The sequence below is a fragment of the Clavelina lepadiformis genome, chromosome 9 (assembly GCF_947623445.1).
Source record: "Clavelina lepadiformis chromosome 9, kaClaLepa1.1, whole genome shotgun sequence".
Classification (NCBI taxonomy): domain Eukaryota; kingdom Metazoa; phylum Chordata; class Ascidiacea; order Aplousobranchia; family Clavelinidae; genus Clavelina; species Clavelina lepadiformis.
Genome location: NC_135248.1, coordinates 6352383 through 6378327, shown reverse-complemented (window position 1 = coordinate 6378327; position 25945 = coordinate 6352383). Strand labels below are relative to the sequence as shown.

At 36.0% G+C, this 25945-nt stretch overlaps 2 protein-coding genes and 1 long non-coding RNA gene across 8 annotated transcripts in view; 2 read left to right on the top strand and 1 right to left on the bottom strand.

Moving 5' to 3' along the window:
- Positions 1–6341: 6341 nt before the first annotated feature.
- Positions 6342–6725, top strand: LOC143471365 (SCAN domain-containing protein 3-like). Its single transcript, XM_076969826.1, has one exon. It carries the CDS (start codon positions 6342–6344, stop codon positions 6723–6725), a length of 384 nt encoding a protein of 127 aa, XP_076825941.1.
- Positions 6726–8787: 2062 nt separating this feature from the next.
- LOC143470195 (DNA (cytosine-5)-methyltransferase 3A-like) overlaps positions 8788–25945 on the bottom strand; it is a 70792-nt gene continuing 53634 nt past the window's right edge. For 2 of the 6 annotated variants that reach the window (XM_076968153.1, XM_076968154.1), the window contains 5 exons: positions 19144–19237; positions 15211–15365; positions 12174–12259; positions 9266–9490; positions 8788–9186 (listed from right to left, as the gene is read on the bottom strand). In XM_076968153.1, coding sequence (XP_076824268.1) covers positions 9045–9186; positions 9266–9490; positions 12174–12259; positions 15211–15365; positions 19144–19237 — 702 coding nt within the window. In that variant the 3' untranslated portion in view covers positions 8788–9044. The other 4 variants (XM_076968159.1, XM_076968157.1, XM_076968156.1 and 1 more) reach the window with 4 other exon arrangements.
- Positions 17893–20316, top strand: LOC143470197 (uncharacterized). Its single transcript, XR_013119316.1, has 3 exons — positions 17893–18574; positions 19168–19233; positions 20210–20316. It is a non-coding gene; the product is annotated as an uncharacterized LOC143470197 (long non-coding RNA).

The following is a 25945-nucleotide window of genomic DNA, read 5'->3' as shown; positions in this document are numbered from 1 at the left end:
GTTCTGACTAAGAAACAATAAAAGATAGCATAAGCAACGGAATCAAAATTTAAATAGGCAAAAGGAGTTTTAAATGAACAATTATAGCCTTAGGCTGTGTGATTTATGCTTTATAGCCACACGCCATCGCTAAACCCATATTCCGTGACGCGACACCTGATCGAAAGACACTTTATCGAACGACACTTAATCGAACGACAGTTTATCGGACGACACTTAATCGAACGACAGCTGATCGAAACGACAGCTGATCGAAACGACAGCTGATCGAAACGACAGTTTATCGAACGACACTTTATCGAACCGACAGTTGATCAAACGACACTTTATCGAACCGACAGCTGATCAAAGCGACAGTTGATCGAATCGACTGTTGCTTCTCCCGCACACAGTCATAGCAAAACGTGGCGTACAGTTGCATTGTTTGCTGTAGAAAATTAAAATTTGGTGACTTTTCATAAAAAATGTTCAGCTATCTGTCCATGTTTGTTTGATAAAGTTGGATTTTGTAATTTTTGAGATATTGTGATATTTATATAATTTTGCTCTCTCCGCATTGAAGCGTAACGTTTTCGTTTACTCATTTACGCACCAATAACTTGACTAACTATTCTCTTTCGTTCTCTTCTCATAACGGGGGCGCGGCGTAACAAGAAGAATTTCTAGAAATGTGTCACTTTTAGAAATACCTAATTTACACTAAATTCACTTTCTTTAGTTTTACAATTATGATGTATACAGGAAGCCAGATGATGTTTCTACTAACCTGTAAAAATCTCATCAGTCTACGACGCATAGTTTTCTAGTAATTAACGATTGCAAATGTGTGTGCGGGGTTGGCCACACCTAGTTTTTTTAGTAAACTCGCGAGCCTGGTTAGGATAGGGTTAAAAGATCCACAATTTATCGAAACAACTGACGATGTGCACTGTTAAAAGCACGACAACTGACGAAGTGCACATTTCAATCGTATTCATTTAATTACAAGTTGTGTGCAATTGCTCGAAGATAACTTTTTATGTCAATATTCGTTGAGTCATAATTTTCGACTATGCTCTTCAGCCGTTGGTTGACAGCGTCGTAGCGCTTCTTCCGAGGTGGGCCATCAATTCCAGCACTCAATTGCTCAATTAACATTTCGTTGGAACCTTGTTCCCGCTTAATTTTTTTGACGAGTCTGCGAAGCGTCGGATGGGATATTGAGACACGCTTGCTGAACGCATTGTGCCATCCTTCAATACTATTATTCGTTCGTGGAAGGTCATCTTGAAACCGGTGGAAGACATTCCAACACCGGATAGGAAATAAAGGTTGACGACGATTCCTGCGACACAATCGTCCAATCCAAGTAGTTTCGAAATAGTCAATGTATTCAGACTAGGGTTGGATTATCCGGATAACGGTTAACCGGTTAACCGATTAACCGCAGTTTTTTTTTCTATCTGATATCCGGATATAATTCTGTCGGTTAACCGGCTAAAAGAGTATCGTTGCTAATGCGTTTTACACTTTTTAGTAAGTTTGAACATTCTTTGTTACGTAGAGGCTGACTCCCGCTAAGCGCAATTAAACCTTTGTTCACACTTCTATTGTCTTATAGACTTATACTTTCAACTACGGTACTCGTAAAATTTACTACGGTACTCGTGAAATTTACACGTCACAAAGAAAGCATAATGAATGATTCTTTTAATAGAAGACTGCATTCTCATGGCAAGGTAAAGTCTGTGAAGTGTCAGTTGAAAAGCTTTGGCTACAACCTAGTTTGAACTGATTAAATTTAAGAGATGGCATTTAAACGTTTCAAAAGTGATAATCCAGTTTGGGGCTACTTTCTACGATCAAGAAATGGTGAGAGGGCAAAATGTGAAACCTGTGAAAACACGATTTCTTATAAAGGTGGATCTACAGGAGCAATGAGAAACCACCTTGGTTTAAAACATAAGGTCCCGTCTACAGGATTCCACAATTGATGCATTGTGCTTTATAAGGAGGGCGTTGCAGAAGCAGTGAACATTAAATTTGTGTGATTTTTCTCGTATTCGCTCGTACTGCGCGTGTACGTAGATCTACAATAAAACTGTGTAATGATTTTACAATCCATTTTTCATGCAAACCTCGTGAAATCGATTGTCTCACTTAGCAGTTATTATCCGGTTAACCGGTTAGATCAGGGGTGGGCAAACTTTTTGTACTGAGGGCCGCATTAGAAAAAATGTTGCAGCCGGCGGGCCGCACACTCTCATTACAAAGTAGGAAAATTTACCCGGTGTGTAAATAAACGCATATTCATATTAAACACAATTTTTGCATTTCACACTCAGTTACGTTTAAAGCTACGCAATCTTCATCACAAAGGCCTACGGTAGCCGCTACCGTATTTGTATTTTATGATCAAACAATTGAATCAAACAATGCGTGAGAAGTGTACGGCTAGTTGCTGAAAGCATGTTGCAATACATGCGCGACTGACGTGTGTGTGTTTACGCACTGAAAGTGAAGAGAAAAACACACTCGTAAAGGGAATAATATTTTGTCATGTAACCTGTTTAATTAAAACAATAAGTGATGAGTAGGAGTTTCTGCAAGTGCCGGCGGGCCGCATAAAATGGGACCCGCATGCGGCCCGCGGGCCGTAGTTTGCCCACCCCTGGGTTAGATAAATTCCAAATATACGGATATATCCGTTATCCGGATAGTAAAAATTATTGATATCCGAACTAACCCTAATTCAGACAAGTGCTGCTCATCGTCGTCACTGAACGTGGCCAGGAAGTCCTCGAACCGTTGTACAACGTCTTCAGGCGGAACGAATGCCAGTGCCTGGAAGCATTTTATGCGAAGTTCTCGGTAACGGTGTATACGAGTGGCACCGTGCGATTTTCATCGACCAGCGCGTGTATCGTGTACAGCTGGTATCCAAGGGGGGACAACATCAAATGTACCGTCACAAAACCAATTAGCGCAGTTGTTCAGTATATCCAGATTCTTTTGAGACGCAAACATATAGAATTCGTTCTCATCGTCTTCCTCGACAACGAAGGCTTCTCCCCTCGGTGTCACGCGGAGTTCATCCATCAAGCCGTTTCCTTCTGGACATACGCGCTTTCGCTGTATCATCCGCTTTAATGATGTTGCTTTAGGGAGAGCACCAGCGGTATATACATCACAATTCATTAATGTACACCATTACAAAGACCGCACATCACAATGGCTAATTATTGTCTCAATGTTTGAGAAACACGCAAAAATCTTGCTTGAACTGTCGGTTCGATAAAGTGTCGTTCGATCAGCTGTCGTTCGATCAACTGTCGGTTTGATCAACTGTCGGTTCGATAAAGTGTCGTTCGATCAGCTGTCGGTTCGATAAAGTGTCGTTCGATCAACTGTCGTTTCGATCAGCTGTCGTTCGATAAAGTGTCGTTCGATAAAGTGTCTTTCGATAAAGTGTCATAGTACCCCCATATTCAGACCTACTCCGTTCCGGTTTAGGTTCAGAAAATTTGCTCACTTACGATTCGAATGACATTTTACCCAGCTAAGTATTTTTTAATTCTATCAGCTATACAATGCCCAAGTAGCACTTTCTTAGATCAAGAAGTTTCATCAGAAGTGGTTATTTCTTAGTTTAAGACTTTTACATTTAAAAATATGCATAACTAAAGGCCTACTACCAATACGTTTACATATGCACCGGCCTGGGTGGTATTTTTTAATACCATTACATCATTTTGTGGGGATGGCGATGTGGATTGTTTTAGGTTGGCTTCAAGCCAAAAGCTTTTGTCTTTCTTTTAGAACTCCTGGACTATTTTATCTTTGACTCCGTTGCCTAAGTCTAAAGTCTAAGTTGTTATATTTTCCAAAATACAGTCGTAGTGACATCAGAAACAATTTCATATCCATTTTCTAATCCGAATAGAGCTATCACTTCAATTGAATAATGAATAAGCCAGAAAGGCAAAAGAGGAAAGACTCCTGTTTGAACCAAGCCTAAGTTTTTATATCGCTATATCTGAGCCAATCAGCGACAGACATGTTGCTTGTTTGGGCGATGGTGAGGTGGAGAGGTTTTAAGGTTGGCCTAAAGCCAAGACTATTAGTCTTACTGCTAGACTCCTATAGACAATTGTCTTTGACTCCGTTGCGTTTGCTGTATCTATAATGTTTCTTCAAATCAACACCAACTTCATAAAGTTTAAATGTTATATTGTCCGAATAGGTTGTTTCAAATTAGAAACATTTACACTATCTTTCCACATTTAAACCAAGCTATAACTCAAATTCAGTAATGATTCCAATTCCGAATAATTCAGCAATAACTTCAATTCAGCAAAACAGAAGTATAGCTAAGAGCGACAAAAGAGAAGAGAGAGATTTAGATCACACATTAGGTTTTATACTCCCATATTTTGATCAATGGGCGAGTGCCAAACTAGCCATACAATGACACGTATCTACGTGTCCATGTTACATTCTAAGCTTTTATCACAAAGAATTAAAATCGATTTTGCACAGGGTACAGAAAACCACTTGACACACTTAACTACGTCACATGTCGATTTGGAACTTCGATTGAATACGGATTACTAGGAACAATACATTCAAATTTGTATAGAATTTAACCGGAGACACAAAAATTGCTTAACAAATGCCAATTATAGAACTTGTTTAATTTGCTTATATCCAAACGCCACACTTGCATCATGCATCACTACAACATAGCCTATGTAATGTGTCACATATTCTCCGTCACCGAAGTTTTTTCACCATAAGCACTATCAAACTTCATACGCTCTAAAATGGAACGCTACTTGAAAACACTCATCTCTAGGTCAGTATGTCGGTTTAGCCATTCAATGTTTGCATAACAGGTTTAACCAACTATAACACAGCTGTCTAAATATTACATTACATCTAACTGGAGAACACACAATCGCTTAATAAATGCCAATTATATAACTTATTACAATTCACTGTTACAATCGCCATAATTTCTTGCTGGAGAGTTTTCTGGTTATTGGTTGAAGTTTAAATTTTTTTTAAATAAACACTTCAACTTTCGATTGAGATTTGGAATCTTGCACTGAATAACTTTGTGTGAACATTCCTTTTAGTACGTTTCTATAATGTTTTCCAGAATCTATTGTAATAAGAAATCTTTATTGGAAATGCCTGCTTCCTAACTTTAACACTGATTACTATATTTATCTATGTCTCAATGTGTCAGTTTTAGCTATATGTATCTCACGTTTTCTAAACATTGTTTCGATCGTTGCACCTGTTACGACTTGCTGCGTTTTTCATGTGGAAAATTTTAACACTCATCGCTTTCACGTTTCTCGCATCTCACCCCATTCGTCTACTTTCCGCCCATTAAAATGGTCCAGAGTTCGGGGATTTTTTCCCAGTGTAATGGTTGAAAGTATGCTTTTCTTACCCTAGAGTAAGACATATGCCTTTTGAATGGGGAGAATTTTACTTCGGCACAAGTATGGTTTGTGAACCCCATTCGTCTATTTTTCCGCCCATTAAAATGGACCTGCTTTCAGCAATGGGGTTTCCCACAAACCATATTTCTGCCGAAGTAAACATCTCTCCATTCCAAATGCATATTTCTTACTCTAGGGCAGTGGTTCCCAAAGTGGGCGCCAGCGCCCCCTTGTGGGCGTTGGCGCCTCTTAAGGGGGCGCTGGCTACTAAATGGGCGATTGGGGGGCGCTGATAATGAAGTGGGCAGTAACAAGAACAGTGCCAAAGTAAACATTTGTGCTGTTTGTGTAATAGTTTTATGCTTCGATTTACTTGTTTTACTTTCCTGTATTCGGTTGCATAGTATTAGATTTTTCGGTTAATCCTAAAATGAAATACATTTATTAGGCTCACTATTCTTATTTTTATGTTAATAGACGAATTTCAACAGTATTGTGTCATAATAATCTTGCATTTTTTCTCACATGTAGCATATGCCAAAAGGTATTTAAGCCACGAGGAAGTTAGTGTGATTGTGAATAGCAATATTCTTAGATTTTAGTTAGTGAGCCGGTACCTAGTTATATTTATGTTATTCAGTCATTAGAGTTCTAAATAACGATTTCAGCCAAATGAAAATGCAGGCAATACAGTTCAAGTTATTCCCAGTATGGATTTATTCCAGCCCCAAATTCCGAATCACAGCCGATGTGTTTGCTGTGCTCTAAAGTGTTTTCTAATGAATCGATGAAGCTGTCCTGACTTTTCTAGCATTTAACGAAAATTCACCCAGATAAAGTAGGCAAGAGTGCATCATTTTTTTTGAAACGCTCTGGGATAATTTCAAAACACGCAAAACTGTTGGTACGATGTATTCAAACCTTTCCCATACAAGTAATGATGGATTACGTGCGTCTTACAATTTGTCTTTGATGATTGCAAGAAAAGGCAAGCCGCATACGATCGGTGAAGAATTGATCTTGCCATCAGTGAAGGAAGTTTTGGACACCGTTTTGCATCACAAGGCCTCTTCTACAGTTATTAAATCTATTCCTCTGAGTAACAGTACTGTACAGAGACGGGTGGAGGAGATGGCTACCGATATAGAAGATAGTTTATGCAGCATCATCAGAAATACAGAATTCAGTTTACAACTGGATGAGTCAACTTTGCCAGTAAATGAGTTTCTATTACTTGGGTATGTTCGTTTTGTGAATGATGAATTTTACATGAAGAGTTGGCAATCGCTTTAACACTGGATTCAGATCCCCGGGGTGAGACAGTATTCCAAGAAGATAAACATATTTCGAAAAAAAAAAAACAAATTCCACTTGCCAATGTCACAGCGTGTGCAACTGACGGTGTCCCATCTATACGATGGGCCGTTACCGTGGCTTCATGGCATTCCTAAAAGCAGGGAATCCAAACGTGCTTACAATTCATTGTGTGATTCATCGGCAGCATTTGGTGGCCAAGAATATCAGTGGTCGTCTTAACCTCTCATTGAAGACTGTCATCAAGGCAGTAAATAAGATTAAAGCTCATGCACTTAACACACGCTTGTTAAAGCAATTGTGTAAAGAGAACGACGAGGCCTTTGAGCGCTTACTTCTACACACGGAAGTAAGATGGCTCTCCAAGGGAAACGGCCTTGTACGATTTTAAACACTGATAGATACTGTTGTGGAATTCTTGGAAAGCTGTTACCCTGGCCTTGCCAAAGAAATTATTGCTATAAAATGATATCGCATAATTGTCAGATATATTTTCCAAATTTAACGAATTGAACCTATCCCTTCAGGGCAACGAGGAAAATCTAATCAAGGTAAAATCAGCGCTGTGTGAATTCAAATATAAGTTTGCGTTGTATGGACGAAATTTAGCTAGACGCAATTCTTCCAGTTTTCCAGCCTGCAACAACTTGCTATCAGCAACAAAGGTTTTTCTAATGTTGATGTTGAGACATACAGCAATCATATTCAGGAATTGAATGAAGATATGGAAGTTCGGTTTCAGGATGTAATACAATTGGAGATTCTTGACTGGATAATCGACCCATTCATTGATATTTCCGAGCAAGGCATTCTTGCAAAATTATTTTGAACGCAAACCAAAATTCCGTATCTCGTATCAAACATTTTGGCTACAACGCGAAATTAAAGTGAAATATCCTCACGTGTGGAAACGGGTAAAAGAATTTTTCATTGCATTTCCCGGCTCATACTTAGTAAAGCGTGCGTTCAGTGTCGTCACAATGCTTCTGGACAACAAAAGAAACAGCCTGGATATAGTGAGACGGGGAGATTTACAAGTGTTATGTAACAACATGTTTATGATGTAACAAAAGCTTTGTTTGACTTGAATGCTGGATGATGTAATTATCCCTGCTATCTAGTTTTGATGACAGGAGCCAGGCTTGTAAGCGTTCAATTTAGTTGCTTATCGATGTAATTAAAAGAAAAGCGATTACACGGTTTGAAAGAGGAATGTCCTGCTGTGTCAGAAATGTTTTAGTTGTCAAAATTGACCCATCGTACATCGAGTAATTGTAAAACATTTCAGGCTCATTTTAGAGCTGATTTTGCAAGCGTGCAGGTGCATGGTTAATCGCTTCCCGAATGAATAGTAAATTCGTTGTTACTTTTTTGTTGAATGGGCGTTTGATAGTCAGTAACATGTCCAGGGGGGCGTTATCGGAAAAAAGTTTGGGAAACACTGCTCTAGGGTAAGAAAGGCATACTTCCTGCCATTCGAATGGGAAAATATTACCGCATTTCCACCCATTTTAATGGGCGGAAAGCAGACGTATCGGGTGCTAATCTAGCCATGGTGATTGTAACTCAATAGACATCTTATAAGCAGTAGTATTACTAGTCTTCTTAGTTACTGTATTTGTAATATTGAGAAACTGTACAGAACTTATAATAAAAAATTTTTTTGTAAACTATTTGTGTTGTAATATAAAAACTTTTCGGCCGACAAAAGGTCAGAGTATTCTAACCGCACGCAACAACAGCGTCAGATAATTCAACAGGTAAATTACGTGAAGATACCCTCATAAGTCAAAAGCTGTTCAACAAATACAGCCCCACTTATCGCCACACATGTATAAACGCACCTTTACTTTTAAATGAAGTAAGTTACTGCGTTAAAAACGTTGTCTCTTTGTTTTCACTGGTTCAGATACGGTTTGGGTTCATAAAAAAGTTTTGCATTGAGTTTTGATTCCAGTTCTGTTTTTCAAAATTAACCGCTCAAACCGATTCAGTTTCTGCTCAAAACCCTATGGACAGGAAAACAAATAATAAACATACGCTCTGTAGAAAACGTTTTAATTTAAAAAACGGTAGAAACCTTGCTGAAGACGATTCCGATTACGCAACAATCCCTGTATCACGACCACTTAAGCCTTTCGCATGAAACTTCATTGCACATGAAAGCTGAATGAAAATGTTAACAAACGTCTATATACACTATACAGACTACGGGAAAAGTTTAACCATCTACAAATGAACAGGAAATAAAGTGAACAACAATTGATAGTTTAGAGAACACGAGTGAAGTAGGGTGTGTTAGCAAGAGGAAAAATAGTCCTTTAAGGGAATAAACAAATGCTTGATCACAGGAACACTCCAAGCCTTTCCAAGTAAGCGAAGTCGACCGAGTCTTGTCATATTACAGGCATCCGTGTAATGATCAGGAAATCCAAATACCCTTTAAAAACAAACTTAGTAAATTGTGAGCAGCAGCAAAGTCCACATGCATTTTTGGTTTCCACATGAACAATGAGAACCTCTCTATTTCTGTAATCCATAAAGAATCCAACCGGTTTCTTTGAGCGGCGGTGTTGAAAACGTCATCTGTTAGTCCTAGACTTCGAGTATCATGAATGCACTTCGATTGTATGGAATTAAGATTCGTTGTGATTGTCCTCAACTTTGTGATAGTTGCAGTGCGACCAGGCTCTAAGCACTCTTGAAGAGTGAGTACTGTGTCTTCTCTCAACCCAAACATTGGTCTAAGATGAATAAATTTGACTTAGCTTGACTCGTATCAGCTTGACTCGTATTTAGCTAGAATTGCTATAATTTATATATAATATCATAGGCATTAAATTAAATTAGCTAAAACAATCAATAACTTTTACCTCAAAAGTTCTGCAGTGGCGTTTGCAATTCTAGCTAAATACTGTAATAACAAATATATCACGGTCGTGGTAAAGCTCAGTCACCGTAAAAGTAACTTATAACGTTTTCTTCTTAACGAATAGTAATTTTCGACTAAAAGCATTTGTACCAGGCCTGTATACGTATAAACCACTTCAATCAATACAAAATAATCCAAATTGGAGCTACAATACCAAAAACAATTGATCAATATTAAAACAATCATTTAAATAGAAAGTAAGATATATCAAGTGTAAGCTTTCAGTACCGGTACATAATTTCAGTTTCAATAATCTGTCTTGCTTTTTCCCAGTGAGCTTTTCCTGTGTAGCTTTAGGAGGCATCAAACACTTAATACTTAGATCTCTATGGCTTTGTTGGACGTCTTACGTAAAGCTTTAAAATACTATTTAGACCTATCACAAGGCAGCATGGTTGGCATTGTTCTCTAGCCTGGAAATTACCCTAGCAATTAGCGTGCTTCAATGTCCCAGGTCGCTTGCAGAATTAGGCTAAAAGTGACATGAAAGTAGCTATAATTGGGTTTTTAGGTCAAAAATTCTAGTGTTGATTTTGCGCCTCTGTTAAAAAGTTTGAATCATGGTTTTTTGATGGTATTTTATCGAATAGTAATTAATTCAAAGCATACTAAATTGACATGCAAAATTTCAGAGAACCCCATGCAGGATTTTTCGAGTAATGGGTCTTTTAGTAAATTCACTGTATAATAAAACAAAGATTTCATGGCATTTTTTGGTGTTTCACGCGTTCTTTAGTAACTTATTGCTGTATTTTACGTAAAGTTTATATGGCAGTATATCTGTAAATTTGTTGTTATGGAAAACAACTTCAGCAGTAAATTTTATCTTCATAAACATGGTTTTTTAATAACAGTGCAACATTCGCAAAATTGCCAGAAAGATAATAACACTTAAGTAAATGTTAATGAAGTTTGGAAATATTCACTGACAGACAAAACATGTATATCGCTATGAACATCTCAAATTAAATTACATCATTTGACAAAGGATTTAAATACCATAATATTTCAAAAGACCAAGATATTGCGTTGGACTTCTATGTCATGGTTAACAAAAGTCTGTTAGTACACTCAGAGCCCAGGATAGCCAATGTTGCTTTTAAATCAGGGAATCACCCTGGCAAAAGGCGTGTTAAAAACTTCATGTCGCAATCGCATGCATAAAGGTAATGTGATAGCTTTGCATTAATTCGACAAACATGATTCCGAGTCTTGTGACTTCTCGGCAAACAAAGTCAGTTATGGCTTCAAGCTCAGACAACATCTGCGACACCACAAAATTCATAAGGCCTGGAAGAGGCTTTGTATTTGTGGTCCAAAAGCCTTAGAAACCACGGGGGGACACCAAAAGAAGAGAGGGAGTTGAGACTGAAAAATAGGCTTGAGCCAATCCCATTTTACTTTTAAGGCCATCTCACTTTATAATTTCAAGGCTAGGCTATTTCCATTTTTAACTCTGTACGTCATATGGAGTCGTACTGTATTTTTTATTACAGAATTAAAAATTTTACACTCTTTATTTATTCAACTATTTTCTTTATACTGAATATAGAGTATAAGAAGTGTGGTACTGGTGAGAGACAATAAATATTTTGCATTTTTCTTACATAATTTCTTTCCTTTCTTTGGCAAGTAATGAAAACAACTTAAGCGTTTAACTAACTTAATATACCTCCGACATTAATAATGTTATAAACAAATCTTGTATTAAAAGTAACCCCAGGATAGCTTAATAATGGCTCAGATTTTCATAATGGAAATGGGTTACGCTATAGAGTGTACAGACATCGAAATGGTCAAAATTAAAATGGCTGGGCTGGGTTTGAGCCCATCTTCAGATCAATACCATTGTTGCTAAAGAATCACTGCTCAATATCTCTTCTGTGTGTCCCTTTCGAAATCTTCAAATGCTTGATAAAAGCCCCACCTACACTACACATAAATAAACACCTTTGCCTTGGTGAGTAGGCTTACATTGTATAAGGTCAGAAATTAACTGTGGACCAGTTCATTTTCTGTCAGCCCGCAGGCAAGCATATGGTCCACATGATCATAAAACGTTACCCTGTCACTTAAGAATCGTTACCCTGCTGGTCACAACAAAGGAAGCATGATATCATACCTGAAAACTTTAATGCCAAGTTACCAGAAGCTCTAAAACATAACTCGTGTAACTTTTTATAAAAACATTACAGCAACGTTGGATTTTGCCTAAATGCTATTTTCACTTGGTACAGGTTACCGCAATTGCATTAGATCAGAACTGTGGTTCATGGGGGTTCATTGCCCTCATGTTTTTCATGAGGTCAATGAACAGCCTCACAATGTACTAAAGGGGTAACAGAACAAAAACATTTGACAAATACTGATGAAAGTGCTTGCCTGAGAAACTATGATGATATCACATATAACGATTCAAGTAACAAGCAAAAGTATTGAGTAATCGCATTCTTTCTATTACAGACTACTTCTACTTTTCTAAGCAACAAACATACCGCTTCATTCCAGGCAAGTTACCCCAAAAATATCTCGGTCGGTGTGCTGGTGATATCTGCTTAGCATCAAGACAAACTGGATCTTTCTGTAATTTAAAACTGTCTATTAAACAAACTCTGAAAGTGAGCGACAAGTCCAAAAACATGTCAGCCTTAGAGTAATTGTCAGTAAAGATACGGGTGAAAGGAATTTTTGTAATATGTAGTGGTAGGGTTCTTCATAATCAGGTCATGTTTAAAAAGTTCAAGTTAAATAGAATAATCCCATTTTGTACCAAACAAAGGTAAATTTACGAAAAATCATTTTTGAAAATTTTAATTTTTTGAGCCCACTCCTGAGCCCAAAGTTTTCACTTAAAAATTGCTAAATTTGGAAATTCCCCCAAAACCGAAAATGTTGAAAAACTTAGATTTCTGGTACCACCAAATCTAAAAAAATTTTGTTTAATATTCTTGTAATGTGACAACTTTAAAAGCATTTTTCTGTTGTTTTTAGTTATAAAAGCAGGACTGTCATTCAAAAAATGCACATTTTATATCGAGTATACCACATTTTCGATTTTGCCAAATACTAGTGTATAGCTCTGAAGCCCAATTTGCTGTTTTTATGATACTGAAAAAATCTATATTTAGCACATGTTGAACGCAAAAACACAGGGTTAAAAAAAATGATTACAAAGCTTGACAACTCAACCACAAACTCAACATGACAACACAATATAGTACAATAATACAATTTTAGGGGAAAGTGATTTCAATTCTGTTTTTGAAAACTGTGTAACTACCTTCTCTGTTGCTCTACTGTTTGTAGAAGATTCTTCTTTGTAGAGAATTTTTAGTTAACTCAATAAACACAACTAGAGCCCATGAGAAAAATATGTAAGTTGTTTTCAAATCTCAGTAACATTTCTACCGATGGCATAGAACAAAAAAATAGATGGACAGATCTTTTCATTGCAAAAGCTGAATGAGTTCAGTGGATGGATATCTGTCACAACAAAAAGAATAAGGGCGTCCACAACATGTGCAGAATTTATTGAGCTATAATTCTGGTATAGTTTTTATTGACCACGTTTGATTTATGAATGGCTGGGTAAAGTAGTGGCAGAAAGAGGTTCTTCTTCTATCAGTCCTTCTAGTCTAGGTAGGCTTCTGCTTGCTTGGTGAAAGTTGTGATCAGCGCTGCCGAAAGAGAAGTGAAGTTAATGACATTCTAACCCACCCAAGTATATTACAGTAACTAAAAATCTGTGACAAAGAAAGAATTTTCTACAAGCAGTAAACGGAAGTTGCAAAGTTTTCGAATACAGAATTGAGGTCACCATTTCAACACTAAACTACTAGAAATGGGCCAATACAAACACAAGCCAAAATAGATTCGCCTAATACGCCTCTACATTTCTTACTGAAGGTCATTTACTAAAAGATTTTGCTTTAGAATTTCAGCTTTCGATCATTCATTTTTTACAATTATGTCCCATGATGTGCAAGATCTGACTACTTTTAGATGAAATTTTGGCGGGATTCCCAAATTTAGCAATTTTTTTAAGTGAGAGGTTTTGGGCTCGTGAGCAAGTTCAGAAAGTTAAAATTTTTCTTTTCAAGATTTGGTTTTAGTTGATATAATATGAAATCAGTCTATTTAACTTGAACTTTTAAATGAAACCTAAATATGAAGAGACCTAATGTAGTGGAGCAGTAATTGGTTTTGGTCATTATGAATTCACAATGTAATAAAATGGCTGATGCTGTTAGATATGGTAGGTTACCTGATGCGTTATGTACAGAATATGTTTCCATTGTTAGGGGATTGGAAGCAGGCAGTGTTTATTTCCAGCATAGGAATGTCACAGATGACAGTATATTAAACCATTTGTGTTTTTACCGCAGTTGACAGTACCAGACTAGGCTAGAACCAAGACTGTACTGCACAGTAGGTTAGCATCTACATTAACCAGTACAAATACACCAACCGTATGCTAAGCTAGTTTAGGGTTATATAACGCAAATTTTTTCTTTATACATTTAACCGAGGTAGTAAACTATAATTATATTTAGTAGTCTTTACTTGTCTGTCACAACAAACTTTCTATTCATACTTGATCATCCCTTTGGTTTCTTTTATAGTGACGTAATAAAAAACCCAATCCTCATCATAATTAAGCGATGAATATGCATTTTCCACTTATTCATGGCCAGAACTGCTCAACCACTACATGTTAGTATAATTCCTTTCACCAGTACATTTACTGACAACTACTCTTTGATTTTAAGCCAATTGTTTTTGGACTTGCCCCTCACTTTAAGATTTAAGTATGTATGTATAAATGTATATGCTAAACATTAGCACTTGGTCACAAAAGCAACCCCTGACTTATGAACAGCAAGCCCTGTACCTTGTTAACAGTTGCATTTTGTAAGTGTGCTGCTTGTCTTAAAATGATTTTCTTGTAAAACAAAGTATCATATGCACATAGCAACGAAACATTGTCTACTACTAAAAATAACTTTCCCCTTGGTTATGTATTGTTGTCTACGGGTAGCCCATTGTTCAATAGAGTGCAATTAGTCACTTCCAATTGATTAAAAATTAAATGTGAATATTCAACTTTATTATATTGCTTCTATACACAAGATTATTGACACAAGATTATATTGCTTCTACACACAAGATTATTCTATTGCATGGTATCGCAATATTTATACTTGGACTGGAAGAACTTGCACAGCCGAAATTTAGCAATGGTTGTTTTATATTTTTATTTTTTCTTGGTGTAGCCGCAAAAAACGTTAGTATATTATGACCATACGGTTGTGCAGTCAAGCATTCCCAGTAAATCTGGATGACGTAATTGATGGTCACAAGCCACTACACAAACCATTTCAGGAATGTTCAATATTGATGTACTGTATCGCATATTGACCAAAACGATTAACAAAGAACTTCGAAATAAGAACAATATTATACAAAAACATACATAACTTGTTCATAAGTCAGGGTGTACCTTCCTTTTAATCGTTGGTGTGTTTTAATTACTTGTAGGAAGTGAGTAATGGTAGCCTTTGATGCACGATCCATAGAAACCACATTTTCAAAAATCCAGTACAGGAATTGATTGTTGCATGATGCAATTAACTGGCAAGAACGCAAAACTCTTACAAATTCAAAAAATAAAACTCCTGAACCATCACCTGTAGAAATAACAATGAAGTCCTTTAATATTTAAAATTTATTTTGCAACAACAAATCAATCAGTTTCTAATGACAAAAATGCAAACGTTGGGTAAAATGAAATTAAAATGGTGCCATTCTAAATGTGACTGACGGATCAGTTTGCCTACTTTTTGACGTTGAGCAAAAATAGAAGTTGTGGGATTAGTTATTAAGACCTAATGTTTGCATGCAAAAATTTGTGTTTATGGGTTAATTATCAAGGACACCACAGTTTAGTTTTAAAATAGCTTAAGTAGTATGTCAGTGGACAGTAGTTGCTTCATAGCATGTTATATTATTATCGTGACTAACCAGATATTCGCAGTGTTTTCATTATAATTTGATATTTTCTGATATTAACTAGTGAAATAAGTAAAAATTTTACAAAACATGAAGGAAATGAGATTTAATAAAAACAAAACCTTTTATTTAAATAGATTACATAACTAAAATCTATTTGCTTTAAATAAGAAAAACTCTACGTTAGAGATGTGGATTATACTAACCTGATCACTATTCTAACAATTTTCGCAAAATTTTCTTTTATCCAATTTTACCTCACTTGTAATTTGAAACTATGCAATTATCACCGGTTGTTTCTGTACCTTGAACTGTTATATGCAGCTTAAAACTAAAAATCTGTAGAAGACTTTCAGTGAATCTAACTAATCTCTCAGTTTTTGATCATCCCTTGTTAGTAAAACCATAGAAAACATCAATAAATTGGTCTTTTGTCTAAGTGTACTATCCAACACATTCTATGGACAATAAAGGCATAGCTTCATAAAAACAGTTAAACATCAATCAACAAATAGAGCAATACATATTAGAAATTGCTCATAGATATAGAGAAACATATTGAAATTGAGATCAGTAAGTGTGTTTACCACTGTGTTCAATCATTCCAGTAACTTGCTTGAGTCCATTTATCAGTCTTGAATCAAAATTATGCTCATTAACAAAACTTTTCAAAGTTTTTTTTTCAAAGAAATGAATTTAAACATTCTCACACGAACATACTAAAAGAAGTGAGGGTATTTTTCTATTAAAGCCATTTCTTCAACATTGTTAAATAGTCAGAAAGCAGAGTGCGTTCAATAGCCTTTCATATTCGTTTTGCTTTGCTCTATACTTTTGGTTAATTTCCTTTGTTCCATAAAACACCTCATCTCTTTATTTTTTGAAGTTTTTCATTTTCTTTCAGCTACAGACTATCCCATATAAGCTACAGAAGGTTTAAAGTATTTGAAACCTTTGTTAGAATAAATGAAAACACAAAACATATCTATGCTTTTATACCTTAACTACACAAACTATAACGACTATAATCAATAAGCCTTGTCCTGACTGCCTTACAGTCCAACAGAACTGTCACACACTCATAAATGTGCATATATTTGTGGACATCAATGTCATATGCTCGGTAAACTAAAGAAACAAGATTTTGGAGCCAAGGATTAAGTATCTTTTGTGTGGTTTTATTTGAACATTCATTTGATGTGCACCTGAAGGTTTTTCTTGCTGCTGTAATCAAATTATTTTGCTTCTTATAATCTATTTTGGTTGTTAATAACAATGCTTCTAAGGTTAGTGAGCATGCTTTTTTCATTTCCTTAACCATTTTTTCTTCAGTTGTTTGTAATATTCTTGTGCATATTTTCTTAAATTTTTTAGGATTGGTGGTCATGCTAACTTACTATTTTATAGCACAATCGTATTACTGTATAGCCACCTTGCATGTTTTAAACCCTTGGAACTTGGTCACTTTTCTCTGTTCATTTTTATAATCAAGCTTGTGCAATTGACGGAGTCTAATGGAGTTCTGAGCAGTATGTACCTTCCCATACTTGTAATAGTTTGACACATTCAAATTGACCTTGCTGTCTGCACTGTCACAGAGATCATTATCTCAGTTGCAAAAAAGTCTCTAAACAGAAGAAGAAATGCCACAAGAAGTTTTTCCTCAAATATTATCCAGTCAAAGAATACACTGCAACTACGGAAAGACCACCTTTGTAAAGGACTCATTTAGATGCAAAACCTAAGTTTACAATCATAGCTGTGTAAGGTAAATTTTATACAGATTGGTTCAATTTCTTGAAAGCTTATTATTAATATCAACTAATGATGTTGGGAAAATGGGATTGTTGTGTGCTTAAGTGAGGCTTGGTATCCAAAATCCAAAGGTTGTTTAACTGAATAACACAACCCAAGCATTTGAATGTAGACCTTAAGAGATAAGTGTCAAACTCTTTTAGCAACAGGTACTTACCTTATGTCATCACCAAATAACAAAACCAGTACAATAGACTATACAGAGTAATACAAACTCTAAATTTATTTCATTTTAAAGGATTCAGTTGGATAATGAACATCCTTTTTCAAACAAAACTCACCTACATGTGACCTGTCTTGCACTCCCTAATTACTGTAACTCGTTGTACTCACTTTGTATGTACACAAAAAACACATGATAAAGATTTTCTGTTTTTAGATGAAGGTTAATGTGATTTAAGTTTCGTTGGCTTTAATTTTTTGTGCTTTCTGTGAAGAACACGTAGCCTTTATCGGTTATAAAATATTGTAAGTGGTCGAGCTTGAGCCAGAGTTCACAACACTTTTTCTTTCAACTTGGTTATGTGTCACAAACACATAGAAGCAGGTCTACAGTTGCATCAATCTTCATGCCTGGTCCGGCAGCCACTACACAAACAAAGTCTGTAAAATACCATGTACAAATTGTAGGAAGAATGATTGTCACCCTATTGTACATTAGAAGGTTTCGCTGACCTTACAGAGAACTGTAATCGTAACTTGAAGCTTATGAACGTTTATATATGCTCTGTCACTCCAGGTAGGATATTGTGATTATTGCACATACTGTGTAAATTACATGTACAGAGTCACAAAGAGAAATCAATTCCGTTCTGTAATTCTGTTTACCATTCAGATGTATTAACACATATGAGTTCACTAAAATGAAAAGGCATAGCGCTCACAACCAAAAATAGCCTACCAATGTTAACACCTCTGGAGTCTGTGTCAAGGCTGGGCAATATTTTTGAACGGGAGGGTTGCATTGGATATAACTTTTTATAGGAGGGGATCAGCAGACAATGAAGTTTTGTTTTCCACCGATTGTGAAGCATAGTATGAAGCACTAATACATCAAATACCATCAGAAAAGGTTTGTTTATAAAATAATAATTTGGGTGACTTTGCATCGTTATTAAGATTTAACTTTGGTTAATTATGCATTTTGCACAGCTTTTAGTGAAATAGCTTGCAATTAACAAATGAAAATACACCAACGTAACTAATGTTAAGCTGTATAGAAAAATCAAAACATGCATTGGTTGGTGAAAGCGTGGGTTTGAATCCCGCCAGCTGACTAGCAGACAGTTTTACTAACTACCCAAAGCTTTCAAAATTTATTTGAAATTATGATTGTTGATAAAATAAGCTTGAATCTCATCTGTTTATATACATATATATATCTGTTCGCTGACTAGTTTGACTTAGATTTCCTTTGTGAACTCGCTGTGACCGATTGAATTATTGTTCCAGTCACATATGGTAAAAACAAAGAGTACTGATTGACAAGCATCGTAAATATGATGTAGGAATCAATGCTAAGTTAGTGAGAGGTTGCTGGTATTCTTAATAATTAATCCAGATGTTTGCTATTATGGTTGTTGGCGTTAACCACATAAATTGAAATGAAAAAAACATTAAGAAGTATACATAAAATCATACTTGACCATATTCCTTTTCTAGCAGGATTAACAATAGACAAGTCGTTACAAGGACTTCCACCAATCACAAGGTCAAAAGGACCCCATTCAAGTAACTGCAAATTGTGATGTAAATTATGTTAATTTTGTTTGATTAAATGATTAAAATATACTTTACCTGTAAGAGTATCAAAACACAAGCACAAAAATATTGACGGTAGCTAGATCCAACGGAACATTAATATCCCTTTAGATGTAAAGTACCTGTTTTTTTTCTTACTAGCAATAAAAAGCAATAAAGTATAAATACTATTTTGACGTCAGTATGAATACGTACTGATAGGATGATATCCATTTTTTGAAAAAAAAAAGATCTGTGGTGGAAAAATAAATACATAGTAACAATTTAAAAAGAAACTTATACAAACAGGCTATCTGAGGTTTCCCACTCTAAGAATGGTACAATGTTCTTGGTGTTGTGCAATTATGTAACACATTATCAAATTTATCAAAATGTGTTGCGCAAGTTTTGCATAAAGACTGTTCTTCCAACTTGTCCTAAAAATATATTGTGTTTTTTTTTAAACGGTAAATATATGACAAATTTAGTAGCATAGTTTAAGCAAGTACAATCACTAGCTTAGTGTTATTAAAAAAAGTTAATAGCAAATCATTCTTTTCTTTCTCATCAAACTGATCATGGCTTATATAAAAATTATATTAGCGGTACATTTTGGTTTGCTGGGATTTAGTTAGGCCGCAACAACCAAAAGTATTGCAAGGCTTGTTTATTGATAGCAGTCAATGATTAAAATAAGAATGTTTATCGTGGCCAAATATTCAAGCAATATTTCAGAATAGATTAATAGGTACTCCAGGTTAACATTCGTAAAAATTAGCCAGTAAAACATAATATTTGTCGGAAAACAAATGCTTAAAAGGCTGCGCCTTGATAAACTCCTTGATTTTCCGACATCTGGCCTAAAAGTAATACTTTCCTTATCTCAGGTCTATATCAAATAAGTTGTATGTTTGCATAGTTCAGAATATTGGAGCAACTTTTAAAAGTTTAAATTGTCAATTTACAGACTTGTTAATTTAACAACACTGAGCAGAGATTCTGCATTGTTCAACTTCCAATCTGATTGCCAATTGTTAGCAATTAGATATGTGACCTTTCTTTGGCATATGAGACACTTTTAAAGCTTTTCTATTGATGTTGTTTAAACGCTTGTGTCACGAGATTATTTTTATACACCGTTTTTATATCCATCACGTTATACACCGTTTTTATATCCATCACGTTATACACCGTTTTTATTCGCATTGTATTGTTTTTGTGTATGTCCATTGTCCACGTGCTGCCGTGTTTTACTTGTTCATGGGTCCACATGTTTTTATTCTATCTCTTGTGACGTTACCCCAAAGGCCCACTTAATACTGTAATTAGCGTCCCGCACGGACTCCTTCGCGGCGTGGAAATTTTTTTGTTGGTAATGTTGCGCCCGGCTGAGAAGTGGTAGACGAGTGTTAAGTCAGTCTACGTTTGGGTTTGATAGCAAGAGGATGATTGTTTTTACTTAAGAAAATGCTATTAAAAGTTATTAAAGCAAAGAGAGCTATTTGACTAGCTGTCGAGCGGGAAGTTCCTGGCTGATAAAAAGTTTGGTTACACTTGTACCTTGACAAGACACCCATTTTTGCCGGCCACACTTCAATTACTAGAACAAGCTGAGAACTCAGGTTTCAGTGTGGCTCGCTGGGCGTGCCATAAATGGAACACTAAGAGGCAGAAAAGACCTGTCATATTTCCAAAAAGTCATAAATGACTTCTATCCTAACTGAATTTTGCTTTCCCGGCTGGCCAACTGTTGTGAGTTGTGATAAATAACAATGGGTGGCATTAATCGTGTTTGGAGCATAATTGTTGTTTGTCAGAATTTACAATTGACTATACGGTAAAATTCTAAGTTTATAACGAAACTACGCTGGTACCAGCATATTGTTGGAAGGTACCTACCAAGTTACTGGGAAAAAGCAAAGAGAAAGACCAACTAACTTAAACAGTAATGATGTAAATGGAGTAATGCCTTTGACAATTCTGTACAAATAGGAAGTGGAAAGCTTGGTGCCTTTGAGTGTGGGGTGAAGGAACAAACAGTAGACCATGCTTTATCCGATTGTTGGATATACATTTGAGGCTGTGGCGTGGCTGCTTCACATGTGCGCCGACATCTAGCTTACATGTCGATGATAAGCATGCCTTTGTAGTTGGTAGCTTCGGCCAAACCTAGGGATATTTCCTACCCACAAATGCTTGATGCTATCCTACAAAACACAATGTACTTTTTGGATCTTCAATGCACTTGTTAAATCTCATGAAATCGCTGTATTGCGACAAAGAAGCCACAATATGAAGACACAACATGTTTCAAGCCAGGAAACGAAACATGTCAAGGTTGCATCCTGTCACTAAATTTTTGATTTTTGAGATGAGCCCCTCTTTGTGATACCAAAAACTTGCCTATTGTAAAATCAAAAACATTAAACAGAACACCAATTTATTTGCATACAACTTTCATCAATGGGAAGCATGTAGCAGCTTTTTGGAAGCCAAATATTTGACAACAGACAGAAATTGATTGTCTAGCTTGGTTGTGAAAGCATGTTTAGTCGTAACTCATAAAAAGTTTGCCATTTCTTGCGCCTACCGGTTTAAGAGCCACTGTATGTGAAGTTAATATTGGAGCAAAAATAGTTAGTAAAAACAACACCCTATGCTTAGCCGACAATACAATATCATTAACTGTAATACATGATCTTAAATGTTTTGGGGAAGCCCAGGAGAAATGTTACAGGGGCGGGTTGTTACAACCCTTACAAAAAATAAAATAAAACGTTTATTATGTGATTATTGATATCTTGAAGAAATCTGGATTGTTTCCTTCTTTCTTAAGGTTGTGAGAGGTACAGTTTCAAAAATTCTATGCCTCCACTAAAAATTGACTGTTAGGGTTACATGCAAGCTATTTTTAACAGCGTGGGTGTTTTCAGTATATTTAATGATGCAAGTTTTTGTATCAAACAGCCTTTTAAATATGACTAGTTTTGTTTAATCTTCAGCATGTAACTGTAGCTACCAGTCAAGATCTATGTGGGGTAAAATGATAGAACATGTAACAAATCATGATGTATCTGTTTGCTTTTTAATGTTGTTTACTTATATACTGTGTAGAAATTGCTTGAACATAATGACTTAATAATAAAAATGAAAAGGGTGTTAAACCCTTAACAGCTTATCAGGAAGCTGCAAAGAGTGTCAAAAATTACCGGGAATCACTTCGTGAAGTTGGCTGCAGTAATATGAGAGCATTTTTCATTGGTGCTTATAGAGACACCCTTACATTAGTCTAGTAACCTCGGTTATTCCGTGTTTCTTTAGAAAAGCTTCATGACACGTTAACGATTTGGCAATGAACTGAAAAAACATGAAGTTGGATAGAAAGCTACTGGTCTCATTTTCATATTGGTGCACGAGAAACTATTTGTGAACTATTTTTTTAAAGCATCGAAGATATATTTTGGGCTGTCACCACTAACATTTCAAAATTTGGCTTATGAATTTTCAGTTGCAAACACTATCAGACACCCACTTTAATGGGATTCAAACAAGACTGCTGGGCCAGATTGGTTTAGTGGTTTATTAAAAGAAATAAAAACCTACCAAATCAAAAACCAGAGGCAACCAGCTGTAGTTACCTATACCTCTGAAAAGAAGAAGCAGGAAGAGGCACAAAGGTGAAAAGCAAAACCTGTCAACAAAAAAGGTCAAGAAAAATTTTAAAAATAATAGTGGTTTTGCATAATTTGCAGTGACAATTATTCTAATTCTGCTCCAGTGGGAGGTTGAGCTCAATATGGCACATGAAGCTTGCTTTCCTAGCTATTGCAACAACTTTATCTGTGATCATTGCAGTTAATGCAATTTTGTAGAAAACTTCTCAGTTGTGTGTAAGTATTTGTTATGTTTTGTTCTGTTCGTCTGACAGCATTGTTTTTCCATCATTACAAAAAACAAACAATTATCATCAAAATCACATGCCTGTATGGCTTAGGTAGAAAAACAACTGATTTAGTGAAAAATGTAATAGTCATGTTTCTTCATGTCTCAGCAAATATTTTGAAAGAGCAATGTCATTATCTTTATATCAGCATATCCTGAAATATTTTATCATTCGATATGAGCGAGCAGGGTTTAATGCAAATTTTTTTGTTACATTACATATGCTTCAAGTCCAACGGAACTTTTCATTGTGAAAAAATACAACGTATTTTTAGCAGTATCGCGTTTTACCAGTATAATTGTCAGAAAATTTCTTTTAAATTTTTAGGTAAGAAATGATAAATTGGCTTCATGATAACGTCGTTACATTTTCGAGTACTATATTTTAGTTCTTAATTAAGAACTTTAAGAACACTTGATGACGTTCCAAACACAGCCAGACCATATGAACAACCTCAGACATCCTTTGGTATTAAAAAGTGTAAAGTAAAATAAAAAGTGCTATTTACCGATTCTACGACAATTAACCGTGTGAAATTGACCGCGAACAAACTAACCGGGGACAACTGACCGTGACGTAAATTGACCTAGAACCAACTGACCGGAATCAAAATTGACTGGGAGGTAAATTGATCGTGCAAGTGCTGAATTATTGCGTTTAAGTTAATGGTAGTATATTATATGTACGGTTAAAATGCATAGCGGTTGACTTGTGTCGCCGGCCAATTTGTTGATGGTCAGTTGATCAAGACCAATTGTCGCCGGTTAGTTTGTTCACGGTTAATTGACGTGATCCCTTATTTACCAAGCAACGTTCTCACATGAGAACAATTCTACATCTCAAGAACTACAAATGATACGGATTTTGAACTCAAAATATTTCTTAATCAGGCACATCACAGCACAACATTTTAAATTTTTTTGAAAACTTTTTACGGATTCATGTAGTTGCATAAGCACAAAACTGGATGGTTATTTGCCAGTGGAAAAGGGTTTTGTCAAGTGCCCTGGATATGCTGAGGTTAGCACAACTTCAAAAAAGATGGAAAATTTAATTTAAAAGCGAGTTCAACAAAACACACTATGAACAATCACGTGACCCGACACCTAATCGAAAGATACTTTATCGAACGACACTTAATCGAACGACACTTAATCGAACGACAGTTTATCGAACGACACTTAATCGAAACGACAGCTGATCGAACCGACAGTTGATCGAACGACACTTTATCGAACCGACAGTTGATCGAACGACACTTTATCGAACCGACAGTTGATCAAAGCGACAGTTGATCGAATCGACTGTTGCTTCTCCCGCACACAGTTATAGCAAAACGTGGTGTACAGTTGCATTGTTTGCTGTAGAAAATTGAAATTTGGTGACTTTTCATAAAAAATGTTCAGCTATCTGTCCATGTTTGTTTGATAAAGTTGGATTTTGTAATTTTTGAGATATTGTGATATTTATATAATTTTGCTCTTTCCGCATTGAAGCGTAACGACTGAATTGACTGCTCGATCTCGCATGCTGGCTTTTGCTCTCGCAACTATAACACGTGCAGGGTTTGGTGGATGACTGTGCTCACATGGTGCTCTCATGAGGCTGTCGTCCTCGGCTGTGGATAGACGGCTTTTACATTTGAGGTAGTCCTCACATCTCCAGTAAGTTACAGCATTAAAGCATTGAGTTACAGCATTAAAGTGACACTTGATGCTGCTTGCTTTGTGAAAGTTTTTCAACATCTGGTGACAAGTCAGATGAAGCAAGAACCAGAACATTTTCTAAATAGGCGTCGGAAATGCGTGATCTTAGCTTGCTCTTCGTGAATTTCATTGTTGAAAACATTTGTTCACATGTGTACGTGCTACCAAGCATCGAAGCCATTTCTTTTGCGCTGTCGGTCAAGCTGGGATAAAGACCACTTTCAAGAAGCTACTTTGTGTAAAAGTCAGGCAGCGATATGCCCCTTGCTATGAAATTTTGCCTTCAATTCCTTACTCTTTGTATCTATAATGACTAGTCTAGTCTACTGTACAGACAATCTCGTACTTAGTGATTCTCGTGCGTATTCTTGTGATATCTTATTAATATGTGGGCGGGCCGGCCGCCATGCGAAATCGTACACTTTATGATACAAATATAAAATATAGATATAAAATATAAATCGTCAACTTTACGATGGAAATATAAAATATAGATATAAAATATAAATCGTCAACTTTATGATATATACATCACAATTCATTAATGTACACCATACGTGTCAAACTCCCGGCCCGCTTTACATTAAAACTTGGCCCGCAATGTTATTTTATACATTGAACTATTTCTGGCCCGCGAGATCATTGTATAGTAAAACTTACTTTTTTCAAGCAAGAAACAAGATTATAACAAATCGTAAAATAGGCCTACAGCAGCACAGCAGTTGCCCCACAATACGACAGAATAAATCGATTTATTCCAACGCTGGTAATCTGGGCTGCTTTTTTCTTTATTGTTTGTTAATTCTTTAATGCTTTTGCAAAGAGAAAAATGAAACATACCGATGTAATAGAAGAATAATCAAAAATAGCCCAGTCAAAAATTGTCAAAAACATCAAAATTTGGTGTTGTTTCGCTGCCTGTTCCAACTCATGTTTCTTGTCACGAAATGTTCAATCAAGTTTTATCCTTGACCGGCCCGCGGCGTTAAATAAGTTTTGAGTTTAGGCCCCTGGTGCGATTGAGTTTGACACCCCTGATGTACACCATTACAAA

What these genes read in the sequence shown, in the direction of transcription:
- LOC143471365 (XM_076969826.1), top strand. Translation starts at nt 6,342, where the DNA reads ATGTATTCAAACCTTTCCCATACAAGTAATGATGGATTACGTGCGTCT.